The sequence below is a fragment of the Triturus cristatus genome, chromosome 11 (genome assembly GCF_964204655.1).
Source record: "Triturus cristatus chromosome 11, aTriCri1.1, whole genome shotgun sequence".
NCBI lineage: Eukaryota > Metazoa > Chordata > Amphibia > Caudata > Salamandridae > Triturus > Triturus cristatus.
The window spans coordinates 1,006,722,967-1,006,745,157 of NC_140594.1; the positions used below are offsets into that span (position 1 = coordinate 1,006,722,967).

Consider the following 22,191-nt stretch of genomic DNA (forward strand, 5'->3'; position numbering starts at 1 on the left):
GACTCTGCTGCAGCTAGGGTTGTTAGCACCCGGCTAGTGAGACTTGACAGGTGGCACATGCAGGCTCTGCAGTGGGACCTGAAATCCCAGTGGGCACAGCCTCCAGGAAATCTGTCAGATTGTGTACACATTTTGGAGGAGACAGCACAAGATCTGCTGTGATGGCTGCTGGACTGCAGTTGGGTCAGTGGCAGGCTCCTCTTCTTACCCCATCCAGAGTTGAGTGTGATCACGAATGCATCACCACTGGATTCGTTACCCATTTGAGAGAGGTGGAGATCAGAGGTCTCTGTTAACTGGTGGGCTCTCGGATCCACATCGGTCTTTTAGAGTTGAGGGGGATTTGCGAGGTGTTAAAGACTTTCTTACCCACCATCTAATGAAGGCTGGTGCAGGTGCTCACAGGCAATTCCACAGCCATGTGGTTCTGTAGTAAGCGGGGTGGGGTCCTTAGTCCTATGCTGAGAGGCACTGCACCTCTGGAAGTGACTGGACTGCTAAGTAATTTCTCTGATGGTGAACCACCTGGTTGTATCATTAAACACCAGGGCGGTCTAACTCTGGCATCTCGCAGGTCACAAGTGGTAGTTTCACCCGGAGATGGCAGATGGAAGAAAACCAGGCACTTGATGAAACTCAGTCTGGTTTCAGAGCCCTATTTATCACTCCATCTGCTTTACACCCGTCCTCTGAGGTGCTAAGAATAGCAGCAGATGAAGGTAGGACAGCATCACTGATCCTGTAGATTTAAGTGCAGCCTGTGATACGGTATCCCACGGCCTTCTTTTAAAACGGTTATGGGATGCCGGTATCTGAGGCAGCACATAGGAATGGATCAAGCATTTCCTTCAAGACAGATCCTTTCGAGTCCTGCAACGGCCCTTTAAGTCTGAGATTCGTCCCCTGTTACAAGAAGTGCCACAGGGCTCCGCCTTTAGCCCTACGTTATTTAACGTGTATATGCGCCCACTAGCAGACTTCGTACTGAAACATGGGGTGAAGCTGGTGTCATATGCTTATGACACTCAGCTGATCATCACGGTAGAACAGAAGGATGTAGAGGCTGCACCTAAATTCAAAGCCTGCTTAATTGATTTGGCTAACTGGATGAATTTCAGTTGCCTCCAATTAAATGCAGGCAAGACTGACCTCATGGTAGTTGGTAAACGGCCTTCCATCTGGCCGCATAGTTGGTGGCTGGAAGAATAAGGGTCGACCCCGGTTCTCAAACCGAAGATCAAAAATTTGGGAGTATGGTTTGATAATACCTTATCTTTCATGGAAAGATATCTGCTCTGGCCGGCACTTGCTTTGGCCTTTTAAGGATGCTGCGGAGAATCTTAGATCTTCTACTTCTAGACATTAGAAATACCATTATTTAGGCTCTGGTTACATCTCAGTCGGATTACTGCAACATTCTCTACCTAGGGGTCACTAAAAGCAATATGAGAATGCTGCAGAAAGTCTAGAATGCTGCTGCCCAGATGTTAGTGAACATCCCTAGGCGATCCCCGGTGGGAGCAGCCCAGTGGGACCTACATTGGCTACCGGTTCAGTACAGTGTAATTTTTAAATCTGTTTTCCTGCCATAGGATTCTGAATGAGAAAGGACCTAGCTATCTTTGGCCCTTACTCAACCCCCACAGACCTATCCAGAATCTTAGGTGTGCAGGCATGGCTGAGCGACAGTGCCTAAAATCCAAAAGGCACGTTTAGGCGGCAGATACTTTAGCTTTCTAGCTGCTAAAGCATGTAATCCGCTGCCACTGGACCTGAGGATGCAGCCCTCAGAAGTGCTGTTTCATAGAAAACTTAAAACATGGTTCTTTCAGTCTCCTCCGGGGGATCGGTGCTAATTTTGCTGTCTTTGGATAGGGCCCCTTTTTCACAGACAGAGATGTCTTCGCGCGAGGACACTCCGTCTGCAGTAACCATGCGCTTTATAAGCTTTTAATCTAATCTCATGGCACAGGTCATCCTCCAGCAATCGGAAGAATCCCGACTTGACCTTTTCGCCCGTGCTGAGAACATGCAATGCCAGCTCTTCTGTGCACTTAAGTTACCAAAGCAGCTGCCTCTAAAAGACTCCTTCCATCTAGAGTTGAGCTCAGATCTCCTCTATTCCATCCCACTGCTGCCTCTCCTGCCCCAGGTTCTGACGATCAGGAATGACTGGGCCAAATTATTCCTAGTGGCAATGGATTGTTTCAGGAGTGTGAGGTAGCAGTCCTCTGATCAATCTGCCACTTCAGGGGGATATTCAGTTGCAGCAGCAGGCCAGGGTGCTGCACCCTGGCCTGCACTCTGACCTGCACTTTTTGCATCTCCATGTTCAGAGCAACAGTGTGGTTACTTTCAATGCAGGTGGTGGCGTGCTGAGGTTGATAGCAATGGGTGAAGCATTGCTGCACTAGGAGTTCAGAAACTGAGGCGGAAGTTGCTGGAAGGCTTTGTGAACACCAGCCACAATGCAGTACTTTCTTGAAACACCTGCACACCCACCCTAGAGATTGCCACAGCACTAGAAAGTGGTGAAGGATGACAAGGCTCCTTTTCTGAAAGAGTGTATGATCTACCAAGATACTGTTTGCATCAACATTTTCAGCACCTGCAGGAACGCTCCTCTGAAGCTCCTTCACTTCTGCAGGTGGATGATGGAGTTGACCAAGCAAATTAATTATTTAATGGCAGCAAGTATTCGAATCACAACCATTTAGAGCAAAGGTGTAGGAGATTTAGCGGCTTTCAAAATTGTTGTATCTATAGTCCAGAATTCCCAAACATTGTTATTAAACCTACAGCCCAGATTAGGACAACATTTGCATGTATTTTTTTCAGGTAACCTTTTTAAAATGCAGTACCTTCCTGTAACCCCGCCGTCAAGTCCTTAGCATTTGATTCTTCACATTCAGTGACCGTTGGAACATTAGAACATACGGGCTGAACTTAATTGATCTGATGTAATAAATTGGATCATACTCCCCATTCAACTATGGTGACTTAATTGCTCTTTAGACCCGCAGTTTCTCTGTATTCTGAGAGAGCACAGATTTAATGGATGTGGAAATTGGCATTCTTTGTCCTTTTGCTGGCATAATGGTTTTAGCATCCAGGATGCTACTCTGTGACGTGTTAGTCAGTTCATTGGGTCTACCTGTAGATCATGTTATCCAATGAGAGAGAACTCCGTAACTAATCAAGTCTGCCAGAGGCATGGTCAAGTTATCCATCTTCCCTAGAGAGTACCACAAGACTGGTGATGAAGATACTACAATACATGTGTTGAAAATATAGTAACCGCTTGGGATGCTGGGACCCTAATATCACGAGTAAGGGAACTAGGGCAGGTTAGAGCAGCTCTCTGAGCTGGAGTCTGAAGTCTGAAGTCTTAGATTTACCCCTGAGTAACGAGTGGATTGGCGATATTTCTGCCAATTAAATGATACCAGTGTTTGGTGGCAGTCACTGCAGATCTTTATAGGGAAGTTTGGTAAATCTTTTGGTGGATGTACCATGTAGGTAAAGGCAAAACCTTGCTCACCAATCATATGAAGACAGACCTCTAGTTGCTTCAAGTGCATCGGATGACAGAGGTCCGGAGTGTAATGAACTTCCATGGTCTTCCAGGTAGGGTGCACATTCAGGAGTTCATCCCATTGAAACAGTGGAAAAATGCTCAATTTCTTTAGTGAAGAGGTCTGCTGTGGAATGCAGAATTCCACAAGATAAAGTAAGTTGTAAGATTTATAGGTCTTCTGAAGTGGAATTTAGCTGGTCACATATTTTGGAGAGTGAATCTGTGGGTGTCCGAGCTTCCAAAGCAGATCTCTTAAGCAGTTAGGTGGCCTCTAATGATTAACTATCATGTTTGTTGCCAAATCTGTCCTCGAAGACCAGAGTTCATCAAAAACAAGGGCATATTTGGTTGATATGAAACTTGAGGCCCAATTCACAAACAGGCTCCGCACTCGTGGCAGAGATTCCGCACTGCAATTTCTCATTGCAGATATTCTGCCATGCGTTCAGAGCCACCGCCACGAATGCGGAGGCTCTTCGTTAATCGGGGCCTCCGTTCTGAAGAAAGGGTGTGGAAGTGCGTCCCGGCTAGTAAAGTACAGACATGAAGAATAAAAACTGCGAAAATGTAAAAGAGAAAAGATGAAAAATATGCCATTCTTGGAAAGTGCTTCCACAAATGTTGCGTGTTAAGTAGACTAATCAACAATACCCAAAGAACACGGTTGAGCTTGTGGACTATCACCACATAGTGTACATTTTCTTTGGCTAGTTAGAATGAATGCTGTTTATAAAGTGCATAAATGTGATCGTAACATGTGTTTTTTTAGTTAGATACAGAGAGGAAAATAACATTTATCAATAACTAGTGGCACAAGATGTGGAGGTGAAGAAGTACTGTTAAGATGGCACTAATGTAGGGGACTTTTTATGAAATTTTGAATGAACAGTAAAAATTTCAGAAAAGAAACTGACTAAGATTCTTTTATAGCTATAGGGAAGTACTGCATATAATATAGCTACAAAACTGTTCAGGGTCTGCATTTCATTGTTGTGGGAAAGGTGCTCTTTACTAACCTGTCTAGTAGTACTTTTATCATTTACCTTTATTTTTCAGCTGGAACGAGTAAACTTATCAGCAGCTCAAACTCTTCGAGCGGCCTTTATAAAGGTGAGAACTCTTTATATGTGCGAGCGTGTTTAATATTCTTTTTTTTGCTGAAAACCACAGTTAAAAACTGGCTTAATCATGCAAAACTCAGAAAAATTGACAGCAACACACAATGCTTGCCATAACTTCCATCGGCCACTGTACTTAACTATTGCTTGATTACATTTTCCAGTAGCATTCGGAAAAGTGTGTTTTGTACATGGTGGACAATGAGTTATTGTGTTTGTTACGTTCAATAACTGGTGAATTTCTGTGGTTTTCACGTTTGAGCCAGACTGTTACGGCCCTGCGTCCAACAGTCTTTGGGTGACCAACACCAGTGCCCATCCGGCTGCAGGTGCCCAACCCTCACTGCACACAACCCCTTCTCCGAACAGCATTTGGTTCCTTCCTGTCATTTCTTTCCACTGCCTCTCTTCACGTTTGACTCACTACCTGAAGCCAATCCAGACCCAATGGTTTAAACCCCAGACTTTTAAAGTGTATCTTTAGAAAAAGAAAGGCAATTTTTTTTTTTTAAGATAAGGAATACTATACAGGAGTATGCATTTTCAGTGTATTTAGTGTATACGTAGTTGTGGCAATATAAGTTTGGATATGGGACGCCCAAGTGTAATATTGTTTTGTGGGTGTGCTCGGAAAGAGTATAACCTCCAAACGGAAATGGTGGAAGAAATTAAACTAAGAAGACTTGAAAAAATACTTTAAGTGTGGACTCAATTATGGAGCCTGAGCAGCATGATCTGCGATGGGTCTGGTGGTTTCCTTCTACACTCAGTTTTATGATAAGTTCATGTTTGTACATGTCTTGTTTCTTATTGTTATGCTCTGAAACTTTTCACTTTCTTGCTTAGGCGGAGAAGGAGAATCCTGGTCTCACACAAGACATAATCATGAAAATTCTGGAGAAAAAAAGTGTAGAAGTTAATTTCACAGAATCTCTACTACGAATGGCAGCTGATGATGTAGAGGGTAAGCACTTTCGGGGGAAATGTTTAAATGTGACTTTTGCGAAGTTGGATAATCTAGTCTCTTGTGTTGTATAAACAATGTTCTACCATTTCTATGAGACTGTATGCCTATTTCTGGCTTTTATGATTTATATATAACTGACCTTTGAAGCTTATTCAAGTTACTTGGAATAGTGTGATTGAGTGGCACTCATACACTGTAGAGTTGTGACTTGGACTACTCTGTACGCATACTTATCCGCTTATTTTGGTTCACAAAATATCTTGAAAACCATGCAGTGCAGGAGTGCAGTCTATAAAAGTTTCATATTGATGGGTAATAGCTATCAATAAGGTGCTTAGTTTAGGCAACCCTTAACGTTTTTGCTAGTCTGTTATTAGTGTGCGGGAATCCTCCCAACCTCAGATTCTCAGTAATATATTGTAAGAGTTTGGTGGAAACTGGGCAGGCGTTGCACACATGTACAAGTTAATCACTGTATTGACTCTTGTAGTCGTACTCATTAGTCGCCATCCCCCACCTGCCAATATTGCTACGTTTGCCTGAGGCTTCAGACTGTGCTGTGGATGGCGAGATAGACAGCTACATATATTATATGTGGTCTTGATCTGGGTATAAGGTACACCTGGTAGTCTTTCATTTTAAAGATTGTCATTACTCCTAGGCCATCCAAATGTTAAGGATGAGTGTGTGTCAAGTGTGAAACCGGAGTAATGTTTTCGATTTGGTGATCTGTGCATTCTGGAAAAACTGTATCTTATAGATCTGCAGTCCAAGAAAGTGGATATTAATGTGTTCTATTTCTTCACTTTAAAAACTTGGTAGGGTCCTATTTCCTGGATCACAGTCCCCCTTGACACTTGCAGGAGTGCAACATCATCTATAATTGATCACCATATACTCTGGTTGTTCTGCTTGCCCTCCAATATGTGTACACTGTTGGGTCGGAGCACCCATCACGCTACATGTCCCGGAGGAATATGTATACTGACGTGTGTTCTCTGAACCACCAGTCACACATTTCTCTACCACTTCCTCACTCCTCCTTCCAGGTCACTATTGGGTCCAAAGAATATTTTCAGGAGGACAGTAGTTGTTTTTTGAAAACTTAGGTTCCATGCCATATTGTCAGCTGTCATGAGGCATTTGGGGTTTTGTGTGAAAATAAGCATATTGATTGGTGTTCACCAAGAGCTTTTAAGTTTAGTTAATTGATTTTACAGCACATGTTTTCTTTGTATTTGCAGAGTACATGATTGACCGACCAGAACCAGAATTCTTAGAACTGAATGAGAAAGCACGAGCACTTAAACATATTCTTAGTAAGATTCCTGATGAGATCAATGACAGAGTGCGGTTCCTACAGACAATCAAGTAAGCTATCAAGCAGTTATGTATTAATGAAGCAGAACATTTCTTGGATTAATCTGCATAATTGTACACAAACCGCAATCCCACTTCAGTTTGAATTTCCAATCACAAAAGGCACAGTTAAGATTTTCTTAAGGCGGGAAGAAGGAACTAATTACAGTGCATCACTTTTCACAACCTAAATTAAATTGGAATGGGTTTTAGTGTATTCAGATTCACACACAACTCTCACTCGTGTCCTGTAGCTCTGAAAGCTACGTTTGAGAGTATCAGTTTGTAACAGATGGATGTGATCACCAGTTAAACCGATTTTTCCCTTTTGCTAAGGAGTACATCTCAAAGGATATAATAGGGGCTTCTTGAATTACATGGCAATGTAGGGCTTAGTTATGTGGCAGTGTTGAATAAATCCTGCAGCAAGAAAAAGCATATTTATGCGGCATGTTCTACAGGTATTGTCTTTTGCTAATTTGTGACTTTACCACACATTACAATTGTCGGATCAGTTTCTTGTTTAGCATCTGAATACAGCATTTATCACCTGAAAGGTGACCAGTAAACTTTTGCAAGGGTTTTACCATTAGTAGGTCCAACCAACCAATATTTATAAGAGATCTTTGTGAGACACCCAAAATCAGAAATCAATTAAACAATGACAAATTATTGAGCATTTATCAAAATGTATGTAATGTAAATTCATCCATAATACAGTTTCAATGGTTGCCCCAATTTATGGAAGTGAAACAAGTGCTCAAGGGAGTGCTCGTGATGGGATGTGAATAAAGAGGTATAATTGCTCATAATTACAATATTTACAATGGATTAAAAGACCAGTCTAACAATGTATAAATGGCTATCTTGTCAAATCCCCTGAAGCAAGATGCTTTGAATGCGTATTTAGTCATCCATATCTGGGCATGGTTTAAGAGTATAGGTAAAGGTAAAAGAAAAATCGACGTGTCGATCCCAAAGAATGACGGAATGGCCAGTAGTTCCTTAAGACGGGGTCTTCCTCGGGACAGAAAGAATGAGCAACCTCAATACAACCCTGCAATGTAGGCAGTGAAAAACTTTAGAAGATGGGCTGAAAAGCTCCTGATCCAGAAAAGGACACATGCAGCGCATAAACACAGAAGTCCAGTTGGAATCTTGAGTTGCTGTGAGGTCTTTAGGCAGACAGACATACAGATTTAAAGGGCATACAGGTTTTGAGAATTTTAATGAATTGTTCATAAAAGCTGATTTGACTGATTTTGATATACCTCAAGTTTGAGGCGCTTAGACTACACAAGCCTTCTACCTCTGCTCTTTGTCCAAATGAGCTCAAATGTGGCTGCCCTTTCAAATTGTTGAACATGCTCAGGAAATTGAGAGATGAAGGGTATTTGACTTTGGGTTAAATGGGTAATTTCTGTGGCACTTGCCAACTAGCGTTGGGAGAACTCTGGGTTCCATCTCCTCAAAAGACCAAGGAAAGAGAATCCTGTCGAGGACCTTGCTAGTACTCACTCTGATACAGCCAAGGTCCCTCAGTTGATGGTGTCAGCTTTTAGTGCATAGAGCAATGAGCCCGTTGTCATTTAGGAACTCGTGTTTTTGATGTAGAGATCCCTAGAAAGATGATTGTGCCTCTAAGGCTCTGACATGGTCTTTGAACTACCCGTGATCTTAAAGTAATCTCTCAACAATGGGCAAGTAGCTGCACACCTTCAGACCTGTTGCTTATGTATGTCCCTTTCTTAATGATTTTCTCCTGCAGCCCTCATCTCCTAGCTTGGCCATGAAACATATGCCAGAAACAAGGAAACCTACTGCTTGTTCTGCGGCTCTCAATATTTGTGGAGAAATTCTCTCTGCAACATTGAATACAAATGCAGTTAATTTCAGTGGTGTTGGATACTGCAATGTTAAAAGCCTTCTCGTTTATGGACAATGTGTAGAGTATTTTAAATGATCACCCTTCTTCAGCCAATTTGAAAGTAATTCAGTTCCTGTGTCTGCAAAGTCTCTACCAAGACTAAGTATTAGGTTGCTTAAGGATAGGCTGATAGCCTAACTGAAACAGTTCTAGAGAGATTTGAAGGACAAGATCTATTCTAGTTGAAGAATATACAAATCTTTCACCAATGATACTTTTAGATCCCTTCATGGTTGTCTCTACGCGTCATTGGGAACAACACTTATTACGCTTATTATGTTCATGTGACAAGCCCATTTCAGAATGTTGGAGCTATCTCACCAGCACTATACCACTTCCTTTGATTTTTGCATTAAAACATGGGAATATGTTGATGGACAACACCACTAAATTGTACAACTGAGCAAAGCAAGTGGAGTAGGATCAAGTTATTTATGCAGAAGCCAAATGGGTATAGAGGATAGCCATACACAGCTCACAGCTAATCATCTTGCAAAAACACAGGTACTGAAGTAGATAGACTAAACCCACTTTCTTAGCCAATCACGAGTGAGGAATAAAGTCTTAGGTGGTTCTGAGCAAATTAACTGCTTACGCATGGGTGAAAGTGCATGTGTTCACCAGCATTCATAATAATAAATGTCAACCATGTAAGCCTTTTTCATAGTCTGAATTTTTAATTGTTGTGCATTCCCTATGCTTTCATTAATGCAGCGTGTAAGATCAAGCTCGACCAGGCAAAAACGATTCTCATCACCCTGAATTAAAACACAGTGCTGTTCATAGAGCGCACAGCTACCTCCAAGGAGGCTTCTCGGGACTGGCGGAAAGGAACACCCAGAAAGGGGAGCTGAGAAAGGGATGACAGCTGCCTTAGCAGGAATCAAATATATACACTTTTAAAGACTTCCTAAAGACCGCTTCAAGCAAGCTGCTCCTCGAATTAAGAGGGAGTGCTTCCACTGCTTAGTTGCCAGAAAGGTGAAGGATCTGTCTACTCTCCTGGCCCTGTGAATACTTGGGATATGGAAAAGTTTGAGATTATTGGATCTCAAGAGTCTCTCCTGTATGTATGGTTTGAAATGGCTCCTGAGCAAGAGAGGGCCTCTTTGATGATAGGCCCTTAAAACTATGATCAGAGCTTTAAACTGTATTCTTTCATTAATGGGAAGCCAGTGAAGGGCATGTAGATGACAAGACACCCAACTTTAAAGCAAGATATTCAAAATCAGCCGTACAGCAGCATTCTGAATAGTTTGAAGGTGCTGTATCAAAAATTCTGGAAGGCTTAAGTAAAGACAGTTCGAATAGTCCAACTTAAAGGTTAACAAGGCGTGGACAATCGTCTTGCTATGCTCTACTGGAATGAAGTGCAGCATTCTTTTCAAAGACCGGAGGATGAAGAAATAGGAGGAGAATAAGGCCTTGACCAGGGGCTCAAAGGCCAAGTGGAGTAAGATTTCACCCTGAGGTCTCTAATCACAGGAGCATGACCGGGGGTGACACCCAACTTTTAAGGCCACCACAGATAAGGTGAAGGGATGGATTTAGTGCTGAAAAAAGAACCTCAGTCTTGTTGGAGTTAAGTGTTGGACAACTTGTGTTCATCCAATCCTCCACAAATTCAGACCGAGCTTGATGGAATCAAGGAAAGTATGCATGTTTTCCTGGAAGGTTAAGAGGAGTTGAGTGTCATCCGCTTAGTATACACTTTTCACACCCCAGGACTCAACCAATTTATCCAGCCCAGGCTAAGCCATACTGTTCCATCCAGAGGTCTTACTCTGTTAGCAGCAAGTTAACACTTGAATCTTTAGGCTGACAACCCTCAGGCATAGAAGTGAAAAGGGGGAGTTTACCTACAGATAGTTTGCCAAATGTTTCAGAGGTTAATTTAACAGCAGGAAACCCTATGAAATTGGTATGTTACAAATAAAGAGGGAAAAATTTGCAGAGTGCATTGCGGCGTACAAGTCAAATTGTAATGCAATCATGCTTGCTCTTGGTAAAGAGGATATGAACATTGTCACTATTAAATCCTTTCTGGCATCTCTGTGTTCCATAAATTGCCTGAACGATATTATCTCTCTAGTATTACCAGACTGTTAGGATTGAGAGTTTATCAAAATGAAGTCCTTTAAAACTGTTTGACTACCTAGGTGGGATTTAATTTTAATGGTGACATTTCTGTTTGTAGTCCGTTTCTGAGCCAGTGTACCCAGTCCAGCTGAGAGCAGTTTTTTTTCAATAAAATCACTTTCGTTTTGCCACACAAATTATTTCATGGGGCCCACCCATCATTTCCACTGAAGGTAGTATTGCTTTTTCATCAAAGTTAAGATGATATTGTCTTCATCTTCGCGAGAAAGTAAAGATTGATGGAAGGAGCGTCAAGTTCAAAAAGTAATCATCAGTCCAATATTGCAGTCTGTATTTTTTATTTTTCAAGAGAATTTCACAAGATTCAAGTTCCAACCGAAAGATATTCGATCCAATATGTTCAATCCAATACAGAGAGTTGTTTCATCCAGATTAGATGCTTTCTCACAAACGAATAGTCATAGCTCAAAAACAGCCTACGCGTTTTGTCCTCCTAGGACATCATCAGGGCTCATCAAAATAAACCGCTTTAATATGCTGGTTGCTGAATCCTACTTCATTTGAGCAAAAATATATTCTTCACCACAATCCCCATATAACGGAGCCATTAAAATCCTATTAATTCGTTCTTCTGGCCCTGTAAAAATTATCTTGGAGTCTTAATCCAATTCAACATCTAGTTCTCCGTGTAAGTATGTGGGTCAAAAATTCCAACACTGGCAACAACAGGTCCTGATAAATCCGCTGTCTTTGCGAGAAAGTTCCTCATTTGATATGCTTATCCCCCCCACATTTTGCCTGGAAAATGATGAGGTTTCAATTGTAGTGCACAGGGTCCCTGTGCAGTGCTTCTTCCCTAAAACTTTACTAGGATTGGTAACTTCAGCCCCCCTCTAAGTCCCTAGCAAATAGTGCCCTTGGTACATAGGGCATGGAAACTGAAGAGTGTCCCCTAGGGACCCTTCACAAAGGCAATGCCTCTGCCACTGCTGCTTGCATGACTTGGTGCAGTGAAGAAACTACAGTGGACATGGCACACTGCCTGTATGCCGTACTAACCAGCAGTGCCTTAGGTATAGGTAAGTCACTCCTTTAGCACAGTTTTACAAGCCAAACCCTAAGACAGGATGCACTATATCACAGGGGTGGGCATATCTGCAATAGAAGATATGCCCCTACAATATTTAAGTTTATTGTTAGATATTGTAAGTACCAGGGAAGCCATAGAGAGTACATGGGCTGGAAACTCGACAACCCGAATTCCCCAGCACCATGATGGCTTCTCTGAACCCTGGAGTGTTTGGTACCCAGCAACTCCTCTTAATAAACCAACAGTGATGACCGTGTTGCATTTATTAAACCTTGTACTCGGAGGGCACTTTGGAGGTACCTCCTGAAAACCTACCAACTGGGGTGATCTCTGACTGGCCTTAGGCAGCCTTCCACCACCTGACATGTTTATGGACCCCTGGGTCGAGAGCCTTTGCTCTCTGTGGCCAGAAACAAAACACATCTTGGACGGAGGTGTCACCCCTCCTCCCACAGGATGGGCACAGTGCTAGAGAGGGATGCTTCAAAGTCCTACCACATTTGTAATGCAACCCCAGCCTCTGCTGCTAGCAGCAAATGGCAGCCCCTGCTTCAAACCCCACTTTTGGTGGGAGGACTGGCAGAAAAACCTAGTAAGAATAGGTGTGCCTCCCTTTGCCAATTCCCCCCCCTCTTCAGGTGCTGAAGGCGGAGTAAAGCACACTTTTCAGTGCCCACCATCTTGAAGATGGTGAGACGTATCCAATTGGGGCAAGGGCTCTGCCCCCTCCCACTGTAGAGTGGCATAATAGTGAGTTTAGACACCCCAGGTAAGGGACCCATTGGTCCCTACCTGTTACTCCCTTGTTATTCTCCTAAATCTAGTATTTAGTCGGCTCGCCCAGACCCTGAAATTAGAATTCGACCTATGAAGAAGAGCCATGCAGCACTGAAGACACCAACTGACTTGACCCCTGACCTGTCTGCAGCCATCAAAGACTGCTGAAGAAGAGTGACTTGGCTCGCAGACCAGTGACCTCCAGCATCCTGGGAGGATCGCCTTCCTTCAAGAACGACTCCTAATCTCCAGTGGACCTGTCTAGAAGAAACCATCTGCAAAGAAAGAGAACTCTGCCCTGAGGAACCCCAAACTCCTCCGGATCTACCGCAGCACCAGACGCCCACGTCCCGAGTCCAAATGGCTCACCAGTCCTGCGAAGGTACCCCAGCGCTTCTGAGCCTGAGTCCACTGTGGGCTGACCCCTGCCAGACTCCTTCTTGTGGTCTGCAGCCTCAACTTGGTTACCGCCCCCCCCCCCCCCCCGACCTGCCCAGTAAGAGATTTTTCTGACGCCGAAGGACACCCCAGTACCCCGAAGGCCTTGGGGACCTCCACTATCTGTGTTCCTATGTCTCCTAGCATCTCTGCTTAACTGGGCAGCTGTGAATTATTTTCGTCCGGCCTCCTGTCCTGTAGCCTTTGTTCGAAACCAATCTCCTCCATTGAAAAGCATTGGATGCCAGGCTCTGTGTTGGCACTCTGCACCCAGTTGCCCCTGTGCCGCTGTGGGTGGAAGTTTGGTGCTGCCTTGTGTCCCCCGCTTACCTTACATCCAGGAGATCAACACTAGACACCGCTTTACTCACCTGTGAGCAGTAAATCTTCAATCGGCCCCAGTCTCCATTGGTTAACATTGGCCATCTGACCTCCACTGTACCCTTTGCACCCGCAGCCCCTGTGTTGCTGGTGCTGCACCTTTGGTCCCAACTTGAACCTTGCCTGGTACTGACCTTAAACCACGAAGACTAGATTGTAAGTCATGTACTTACCTGTTAAACTGTATTATTGTTTTCCTCCCATAGGTTAACATTGCAAAGATTGAAAATTGCACTTGTGTCCACTTTTTAAAGTATTTTTCCTGAAAAACGTACTTACCTTTTTGCGCACATCTTGGTTTTCAAATAAATCTTATTTTTCTAAAATTGGTGTGGATCTCCTTTTTGATTCGTGTCATTTATTAGTCCATGTGTGCATAAGAAATGTCTTTCACTCCTCTGTGTTAGGCCTAAGGTTGCTTACCCACACTACCACAAATTGAGCACTTTGTGTTTACATTGAGCCCTGTACACTTCTGGGGGGAATCTCTGGACTCTGTGCATGATGTAGCTACCTAGTGGTGTACCATATACAGATCCAGCTTCCTACTTGGTGGTGCAGCAGTGGGGTACAAGACTCAACATTTATTGTACCACTTGATTAATGAGTGATTTCACGAGGGGAAATCCGAAATTATCTTTAGTTAAAATATTTTTCCAACTTTCAATTCCTTCCTAATTTATTTAAACTAGTGTTTGGGCCTTGGTTAATTCCCCCAATCTTTAGAAATTAAAAGTATGTAAAGTAGTTGGGCCTTAGCAGTCCATAGCATTTTTGTAAGTCTAGAATAAGATCCCAACTACTTTAAAAACCATGACTGAGAATGCTGGGACCTCCCAGGAGCTCAACCTGCAATGCACATCTGAGAGTTCAGCTACTCAAAGACCCGTGAAAAATATGTAAATTGCCATGGGTCTGAAATCCACAAAAGCCCATCTCCACCCGGTGGTCACGTCACAGTCTGAACGGAACCCCGGAGTAGGCGTGCTCAACCCAGCCTCTCCCGCGCTGCTATTGGCCATCTTAAACAGTTCGCTCCGGTCACTTGTTGCTAAAAGCTGTTGGGACCCACACCTAATAGGATTCACTACGGGGCAGGACCCTTGGAGGTGTGAGTAATTACGAGCGTGTTTGCGGAGTGCAGATAAGAGTGTAAATCTCTCCTAATCGGAGGACACATACCGCTAACAATAACTTGGTTTCTTGCCCATGTCTCAATTTTATTCTCGTTTCAGGCATAAATATGACAATACGCAGGCCTTTTTACAACTCTCATGTAAAAGAATGTGACTACAGGGCTGTTTAGATTGCATGCATGATTTCTTTTAGGTTTTGCCTACGAAATCTTTTGTTAGGAAAAAAAAGATCTTAAAAGAGCCTTACAGCCCGCACACAGCTAACCCATTACCATTCATAGGCTTTGCCGGTCACTCTTGTTTTCTTGCTTCTCACTGTTCAGCAGCAGTTTCTCAGGTCATCAGGTTGCACTTCCTGTTTTCTTTCTTTGGCTGTTCCCTGGAGCTTGAACCAAGTACTGTTTCTGGCTGGTGGCTGGCGGGTAGTGTCCTTCCACTGGCCGCGCGCTTCCAAGGTCCTTTTTTAGGCATCGCCTGAGCCAGCGCATGCGTTGCTCGGAGAGACATTTAGTATACGGTTTCCAAAGTGCTGCCACAGCCGGCCTAGCGCTTGCAGCCGCCATCTGACTCCCTTCCAGCGCGATCACTGCTGCGCGCGCACCACTTGCGTGATTACCACAGAGCGCGTCCGATCACTTTCACACCCCTCCCCCGCCGCGCTGCTTTCACTTTCGCGCGCGGCCAAGCATCTGTTGCTGCTTCTACAATGACCTCCTTGGTTTTTCACAAGCACCTTTTCCACCACGTCTCACCGCCTCTCCCTACCTCCGCCGGGGGCTTCCATCTCTGCAGGTTCCTCTCACCTCACGGCTGTGGCTTTGCTCTGGTGTGTTTAACCTTGTTTTTCGTTTCCTTTTTGCGCTGCTGTGTCACTTTCACGGCCGCGCGGCTATCTGCTTTATTTTCCTTTCACTTTGGCACGGCCGTGTCACTTTCACGGCCGCTAGGCTATTGCTTGTCAGTATGTGGAATTCAGGATAGGGCTCCTACCCGACCGTATCGGGGGAGCAACTCCTAGAATCTCATCGGATTAAATTAGGCCCGGCTCCCTTTATAGAGGATATGCGTCTGCGATGTTTTTGCGCTGCAGGTTAAATTGGTGATCTTGGCTGACCTATCCCTTGACAGCCTCTTCATTGCTTTCTCGTTGCTGCGCTATGAGGATTCCTGAAGGGGGCGCAAGCCGCACCCATCACTAAATAAGCTGCTACTGCGCTCACCCACCAGTCCCTTCTCTCAGAGGGAGGCCTAAAAATCACCCCCAGGTGCAGTAGAATTGCCGTGTATAAGCCCCAGAAGCATTTAAAACTGGTTACTGTTTACTATCATAAAGTACATGTAGTAGGTTACGCAGCTCATTGCTTGCTGCCACACCGCTAATGAGTTTGCCTATGTGAGGCTGTATCAGAACCAATTCCATATGTAGAAAGCTTTTCTTATATGCAGCCCACTCAGTAATCCATGCTTAATTGCGGATATCGTTGTCATTACCCCCCCCCTTCCCCCCCCCCCCCCCGCCGTGTTTCTGAGTTCTCCCTCCTGTTCTCTCGTGTTCCAGGGAAGTGAAAACTCACACACCGCACGTGCCACTTCAAACGAAGGGAGCTTAATCTTTGACTCCCACATTAGCAATGTTTTCCTACAAGAAAGCCCAACACTCACCCACTGTAACCCTGACCCTAACCATGCTCGGCTATTCTCGTCTTCTTTCCAAGCGACGGTTGCTAACCACTAACGTCAGCCGTAAATTCCGAGAAATTCTGAGCCCTTTGGACAAGCTTACCTACTGTGCCACTTTTTTTTAAAATACACAAAACAAGATAAAGCAAGAATAGCAACTACAAAGGCATACTTGTTGCAACCATTAGATAACCCATTTGGAGAAAATTAAAACGTTTTTTGTTTATTTTTTTATAATTTTTTACTACATTTTTATAGCAATTCATCTTGTAGCGCCAAAGTTGTTAATAAGCTTTCATATTTACTTTTTGTGATCAATGCCATTCACCACTTCTGGCAAAAAAAGATGGCTGCTTCAAGTCCATACGATCCCAGTCCATATCTAATACTCCTTTAGTGTGTAGTCCTTTGTCTATCTCTAAGGCCGCTGAATAATATTGCAGCTTCAGCTGTAACTATAACGTGACATTATACGTGACGTGTACGTGTAGTTTCAACGCATTTCCTCATGGGAGTTGTAGTTTACTACGAGCTGGTTTGAGTGTTCGGCGGCTCTTTCCAAACTCCATGAGCTGGCGTTCCTCGCTTGTGAGAGAGTCACATGTCGGTGACTGGAGACAGTAATATGAAGAGAAATGGGGAACAAGAAAAAGATAAAGAAGTCAAGGTAAGTACAACTTTTTTTGTGGTGCTTTATTTCCCTTCTTGAGAGCTGCATAACTTCACTTGCTGTTTCTGTCTCAGGTGCTTGGAGATCAAACAAGGAAGGGAATTCTAATAATGTTGCTATTAGATTGCCGGCAGTCTCGTTTTATGTAGTACTGTCCGTGCTTGGGTTGTCTTCATCACCCAGTTGGTACAGGACGCCAAACATCCCGCCTTTTCATCCCTCGCCCTAAAAGATGTCACAATCGATTATTTTAGTTAATATATAGCGCAACCTCGACCCGAAGGTACCCGAGCACCACCAGTTGCATTACAGACGAACCCATTCATTGCTAGGCATGGGGAGATTAAGTGATTTGCTCAGAATCACAGATGTTTTAGTTTCCCTGTCAGACTCTAACCTGGTTTCCTAGTTTCAAAGCCCTCTGCTGTAGCCTTTAAGGCCATGGAAGACAGACGGAAACTGACTGGGAAGTCTTGAGATGCTGCTCTTCCGACCCTGCACACTGTGAACCTGAGGTGTGAGATGTAGAGACCAGTTTTATAGGTCGAACACTGTGGCTTAAAGCCCCGCCTCTTTTTAGGTCTTGCACGCACCACTGCCGGGCTTGTTCTCTTTCACATCGTTGTCATTATCCACACCTGCATCTGCATCCCGTGTATCACTCAGCTTTACTCTGTGTGGTTAGCTGCTTATTTCTCCTCTACGTTGGTTTTCGCTGCTACTTGAAGACGGTGACAGGAAAAGCTATTTCTGTGCTTTTCTTTCTTTTGTTTTTGTCTCACGAAACTGCTTCATTTTTTTTTTTTTTAAAGAATGCTGGCCATTTTCTTCCTTTGGTTTTAGAGCATGGATGTTTATATAGGCTCTGAATGTCCCCATGAACAGTTTACCTTTCGACAATCAAAATGTTGGACACATGCCTTCGGATGCAATACTCTGTGCTAACTTGGTACTTGCCAATTTAGCCCAGGATGCTATACATCAGAGTTTTGTTTAGTAATTTTGAAGGCTGAGTAAAATTTGTTTTCTGTTGCTAATTTTAAGACACAAGGAAGGGCACGGGGGGGGGGCAGGGGAGGTGAGGAAGGATTCTTTCTGTGAAGCATCTTAAGAGGTCACACATCTAATTGGAACCAAGCGAAAGTAACAAGCATCTGAATTGCTGGGTTGAAAGTGCATTGAAAATCAAAGTGTGGAATTTGGTCATCTTTTATTTTAGATTGTGGAATTTCATGTATTTCTAATGTAAGGTGCACATAATCTAAAACTGATTTCCCATGGCTACAGGTTTAGTAATTTATTCATCCTACGATGCTATCCTACCGCCAACATTGTCTGTGCTGGTCCAGTCCCTCCCAATATAAGCACAGCACCATCTCAGTATCAACACAGCACCACCACCTCATCAGTGCACCACCAAATCAGCATTAGCGCAACGCCATGTCTGCAGCATCACCTCTGCACCAGTGCAACAACTTTGCACTAACGCAGCACCAACTCAGCATCACTGGGCACCACTCCACACTACCTGAGCACCAGCACAGCACCACCCGAGCACCACCACATTATCACTTGGCATCATCTCAGCACCACCACCACCACTCTGCACCACCAGTATCATTCAGCACCAGCACACCACTACTTCAGCATCACTCCGCACCACCTCAGCCTGCCCTCGTAATCTGGCATCTATTGATTCTCCCCTAGTGTCCATCCGCTGCTCGTGTTGTAATTCAGGTGCTTTTTCCCAACCTCCACCCTCCCAATGTTTATATATCCCCCGCCCCCCCACATAACACAAATTAGTTATAAAAAGCATTAGAAAAGGCAAGAAGACGCTGCAAGCATTGGAAAGGAAAAAAAAATAGATGCCATTTTTAATCTTCATTCTTTTTTTAATAGGGTTATTTACTTGTACATAATGTCTTCAGTGTTCTATCTACAGTAACAAATACTTGTAACACTTTATTGCAACTTTTTAACATGCTGCACTGCAGCCACACTGCTCTACAACAAATCTTAAAAACATTGACGGAGCCAATATCTCTGGCTAAACACTTATGAGGACCTAAACGCGAGACCTATTGGCTATGCCAATGCTTGTTTAATTTATTTACCCTCTTCCCTGCACTACATACAAGTGCATGTGTTTGTCATCCATCGTCTTCCTGCACCGCATTGCCTTTTATTTGTTTATTGCATGTGCCGTCCTTGTGTAATGTAACTGGTGCTCCTGTAAAGCGCTCAAATACCTTGTATTGAGTTTGTGCAAAAACTGGAAGCCTGCACCCCTCCCTTTACACTCACCAGTCACCCTCTCCCCATTGGTTTAGCAAGAGTCTAAAAATTTCCGTTCTGTCGCGTACATGTCTGCCTACTCAAGTGAGGTCTTTTAAAATCCCTGTAAAAAGATTAACTATGGTTCGATTCGTGAAGTGGTTTTATATAGCTTGTCAATTGCTCCGTAGCACAGGGACAACTATTACCGGAACTACCCTCAAAGGCTTGTGTAACAGAGGCTACAAACTGAAAGCAACCGAGGGAAGGCTGTTCGTAATTAGAGCAACATTGCTGCATAAACAACATGCGTGCCCAATAAAATTCATTTATATAATGTAGTGTAATATACTACGGCTGAGATCACACCAGGATATGGCATTACAGTAGTTCTTCACTGCTTAACTGTCCAAAATGAGAGTATACGATTTGGAGAGATGTATTAGATAACATCCTATCCGTATTTCGTTTACCATCACTTTGTTGTTGTGCCCATCGCTGTAAGTAAAATGCTTTATCATTACCCAACGCAAAAGGTACTAATGGGGCTGAGTAACGACTAGGAATGCACTGAATAGAGGTGCTCTGCATGAAAGAAAGGAGCGGTTTCGCCAAAGTAATTAGAAAGAATGAGCTCTCCGTTGTGTTAAAATGTATGTTTAGTACTGCAACAGAGCATTTCTGTTCAAGAATGGACAAGAACGTCGACGGTTCAGACTTCACATAACACACTCTTCAACAAGAGAATGGGGTAGTAATGTATCTGAGGATGCACATCATAGCAATCATTGACATCAAATTGGGTGTATAGTAATAGTTGTCAGAGAAACAGTAAGATCGGTAACAAATTAAATAAGTGGTGCCGCTCGGGATAAGAAAGCACCCTACTACCTGAGTGCTGAACTATACGGATCATGCGAAGCAATCCCCGTAATTAACAGATTTTGTACATAAAGAAATCCCGGCACTCTAGAGTCATGTATTATTCTTATTGGTTATTAGCCAAAGAAATGAAGAACACAGTGGTAATAATGAAAAACTGGCTACGAAACAGATTGGGTCCTCACAGGAGTATATGTCAAAAAGTAATTTAATACATAAGTTTTACAGAAAGGAAGATCATAGTCATGAACAAAAAATCAGAACTCCCTAGTACATTTAGTTCTAGTTGTTGATTCGTAAGAGGGAGACTTGTGTTTTCTAAATCTTGATCCAAATGGATGACAGCCGACACGTGTTTCGTCACGTATAGTGACTTCCTCAGGGCTTTGAAAAAAAGTCTTAGAACGCTTTATATATCAGACATGCAATTAAACTTCTGTTCACGCGCCATATTGATTGTAGGTAATTTCGAAGGACAGACTCCGACGTACGATATGATTCTATTAGTATAGAGAAGATCGACCAAGAGTAAAATATCCAAAATTCTGGTTCTTATAACCATTAACGGAAGTGATTCATATCACAGTGGAAGTTTCTGGTGTCTTACGGCTTTATTTGGAAGACAATTGTTATCCACACAGTGATTAATGATACACAACTCAAAAAGGCGAGCCACACCAATTTTAGAAAAATAAGCTTCTTTCAAGATTTATTTTAAGACCAAGATGTTCGCAAAAAGCAAAGTACGTTTTTCAGGAAAAATACTTCCCACTTTAAAAAGTGGGATCAGCCCACAGTGGACTCTGGCTCAGAAGCGTTATGGAACCTTTGCAGGACTGGTGGGCCAGTTGGAATCAGGCTGTGGGATTCAGGTGCGGAGGGTGGGTCTGGAGGCAGGCAGCTCCTCAGGGATGAGTTCCTTTTCTTTAAACTTGGTTTCTGTCGTATCTCTCTAGATCCAGGATACACAGGATGGTTCGCAGTGAGTTGGCGAGAGTACTAGGGGATGTGGCGAGATAGGCACCTTCTACCACACGCTCTGGGAATGCCCCTTAATACAATGGTCCTGGAACAGGGTTATAGAGGGTTATAGAGGTTATGAAGGAAGTGACCGGACTAGCAATCTAACTTGAGGCGAAATAGCTTATTCTAGGCATTACAGGGAAAGAGAAATGGCCCAAACACCCCAGCAAATGGCTATCCACTGCAGTAGGGGCGACGAAATGCAATTTAGCCAGACTATGGGGCGCAACTAGATCCGACTATTAAAGAGTGGAAAGAAGACCTGGACTGGTGCCTGTTGGCAGAGCGAGAAACATACCGGGTCCGAGGTTGCCCCAGCGAACTCGAAAAGATTTGGGGACCAAGAATGCGGCACAGGGGGGGGGGGGACCAACGAGGTAGGATAAGTAGGGAGAAAGGGAGAGCAAAGGGGAGCTCAACCCCGTAAGTGGGCAGTCGTCCACTCTCCCTAGAGGACAGCAGGCGCCTCAAGATTCAGGAGGGGGGCAAACGGTAACCACCGAATTATGGCCCCCTGCGTGTGGACAATACTGCCTTTACCTGATGGTGTACGTTATTTGTTGATCTCAAACAACTGCTTAATAAACTGAATTTTAAAAAAAGTTGGTTTGTTCTAGACTGGTCCTCTGTCCACTGGATTTCTTTGTTGAAGCCATGTAGTCCTCCCTAGGCTTTGGAGGGTGCTGGGCTGCAGGACAGGCCGTCTCTTGGCGCAGGATAGTCCAAGGCTGCAGACCTGCCGGTAGGGCTGGGGGCCAAGTCAGTTGGTGTCTGCAGTCTTCTATGCTT

General features: G+C 43.8%; 1 protein-coding gene across 5 annotated transcripts in view; it reads left to right on the top strand.

The window, feature by feature from the left end:
• The window catches only part of PDCD10 (programmed cell death 10), a 145,924-nt gene that overhangs the window by 53,832 nt on the left and 69,901 nt on the right, over positions 1-22,191 (top strand). For all 5 annotated transcript variants that reach the window (XM_085635175.1, XM_085635178.1, XM_085635176.1 and 2 more), the window contains 3 exons: positions 4,634-4,687; positions 5,542-5,659; positions 6,907-7,033. In XM_085635175.1, coding sequence (XP_085491301.1) covers positions 4,634-4,687; positions 5,542-5,659; positions 6,907-7,033 — 299 coding nt within the window. The remainder of the gene's footprint in view (positions 1-4,633; positions 4,688-5,541; positions 5,660-6,906; positions 7,034-22,191) is intronic.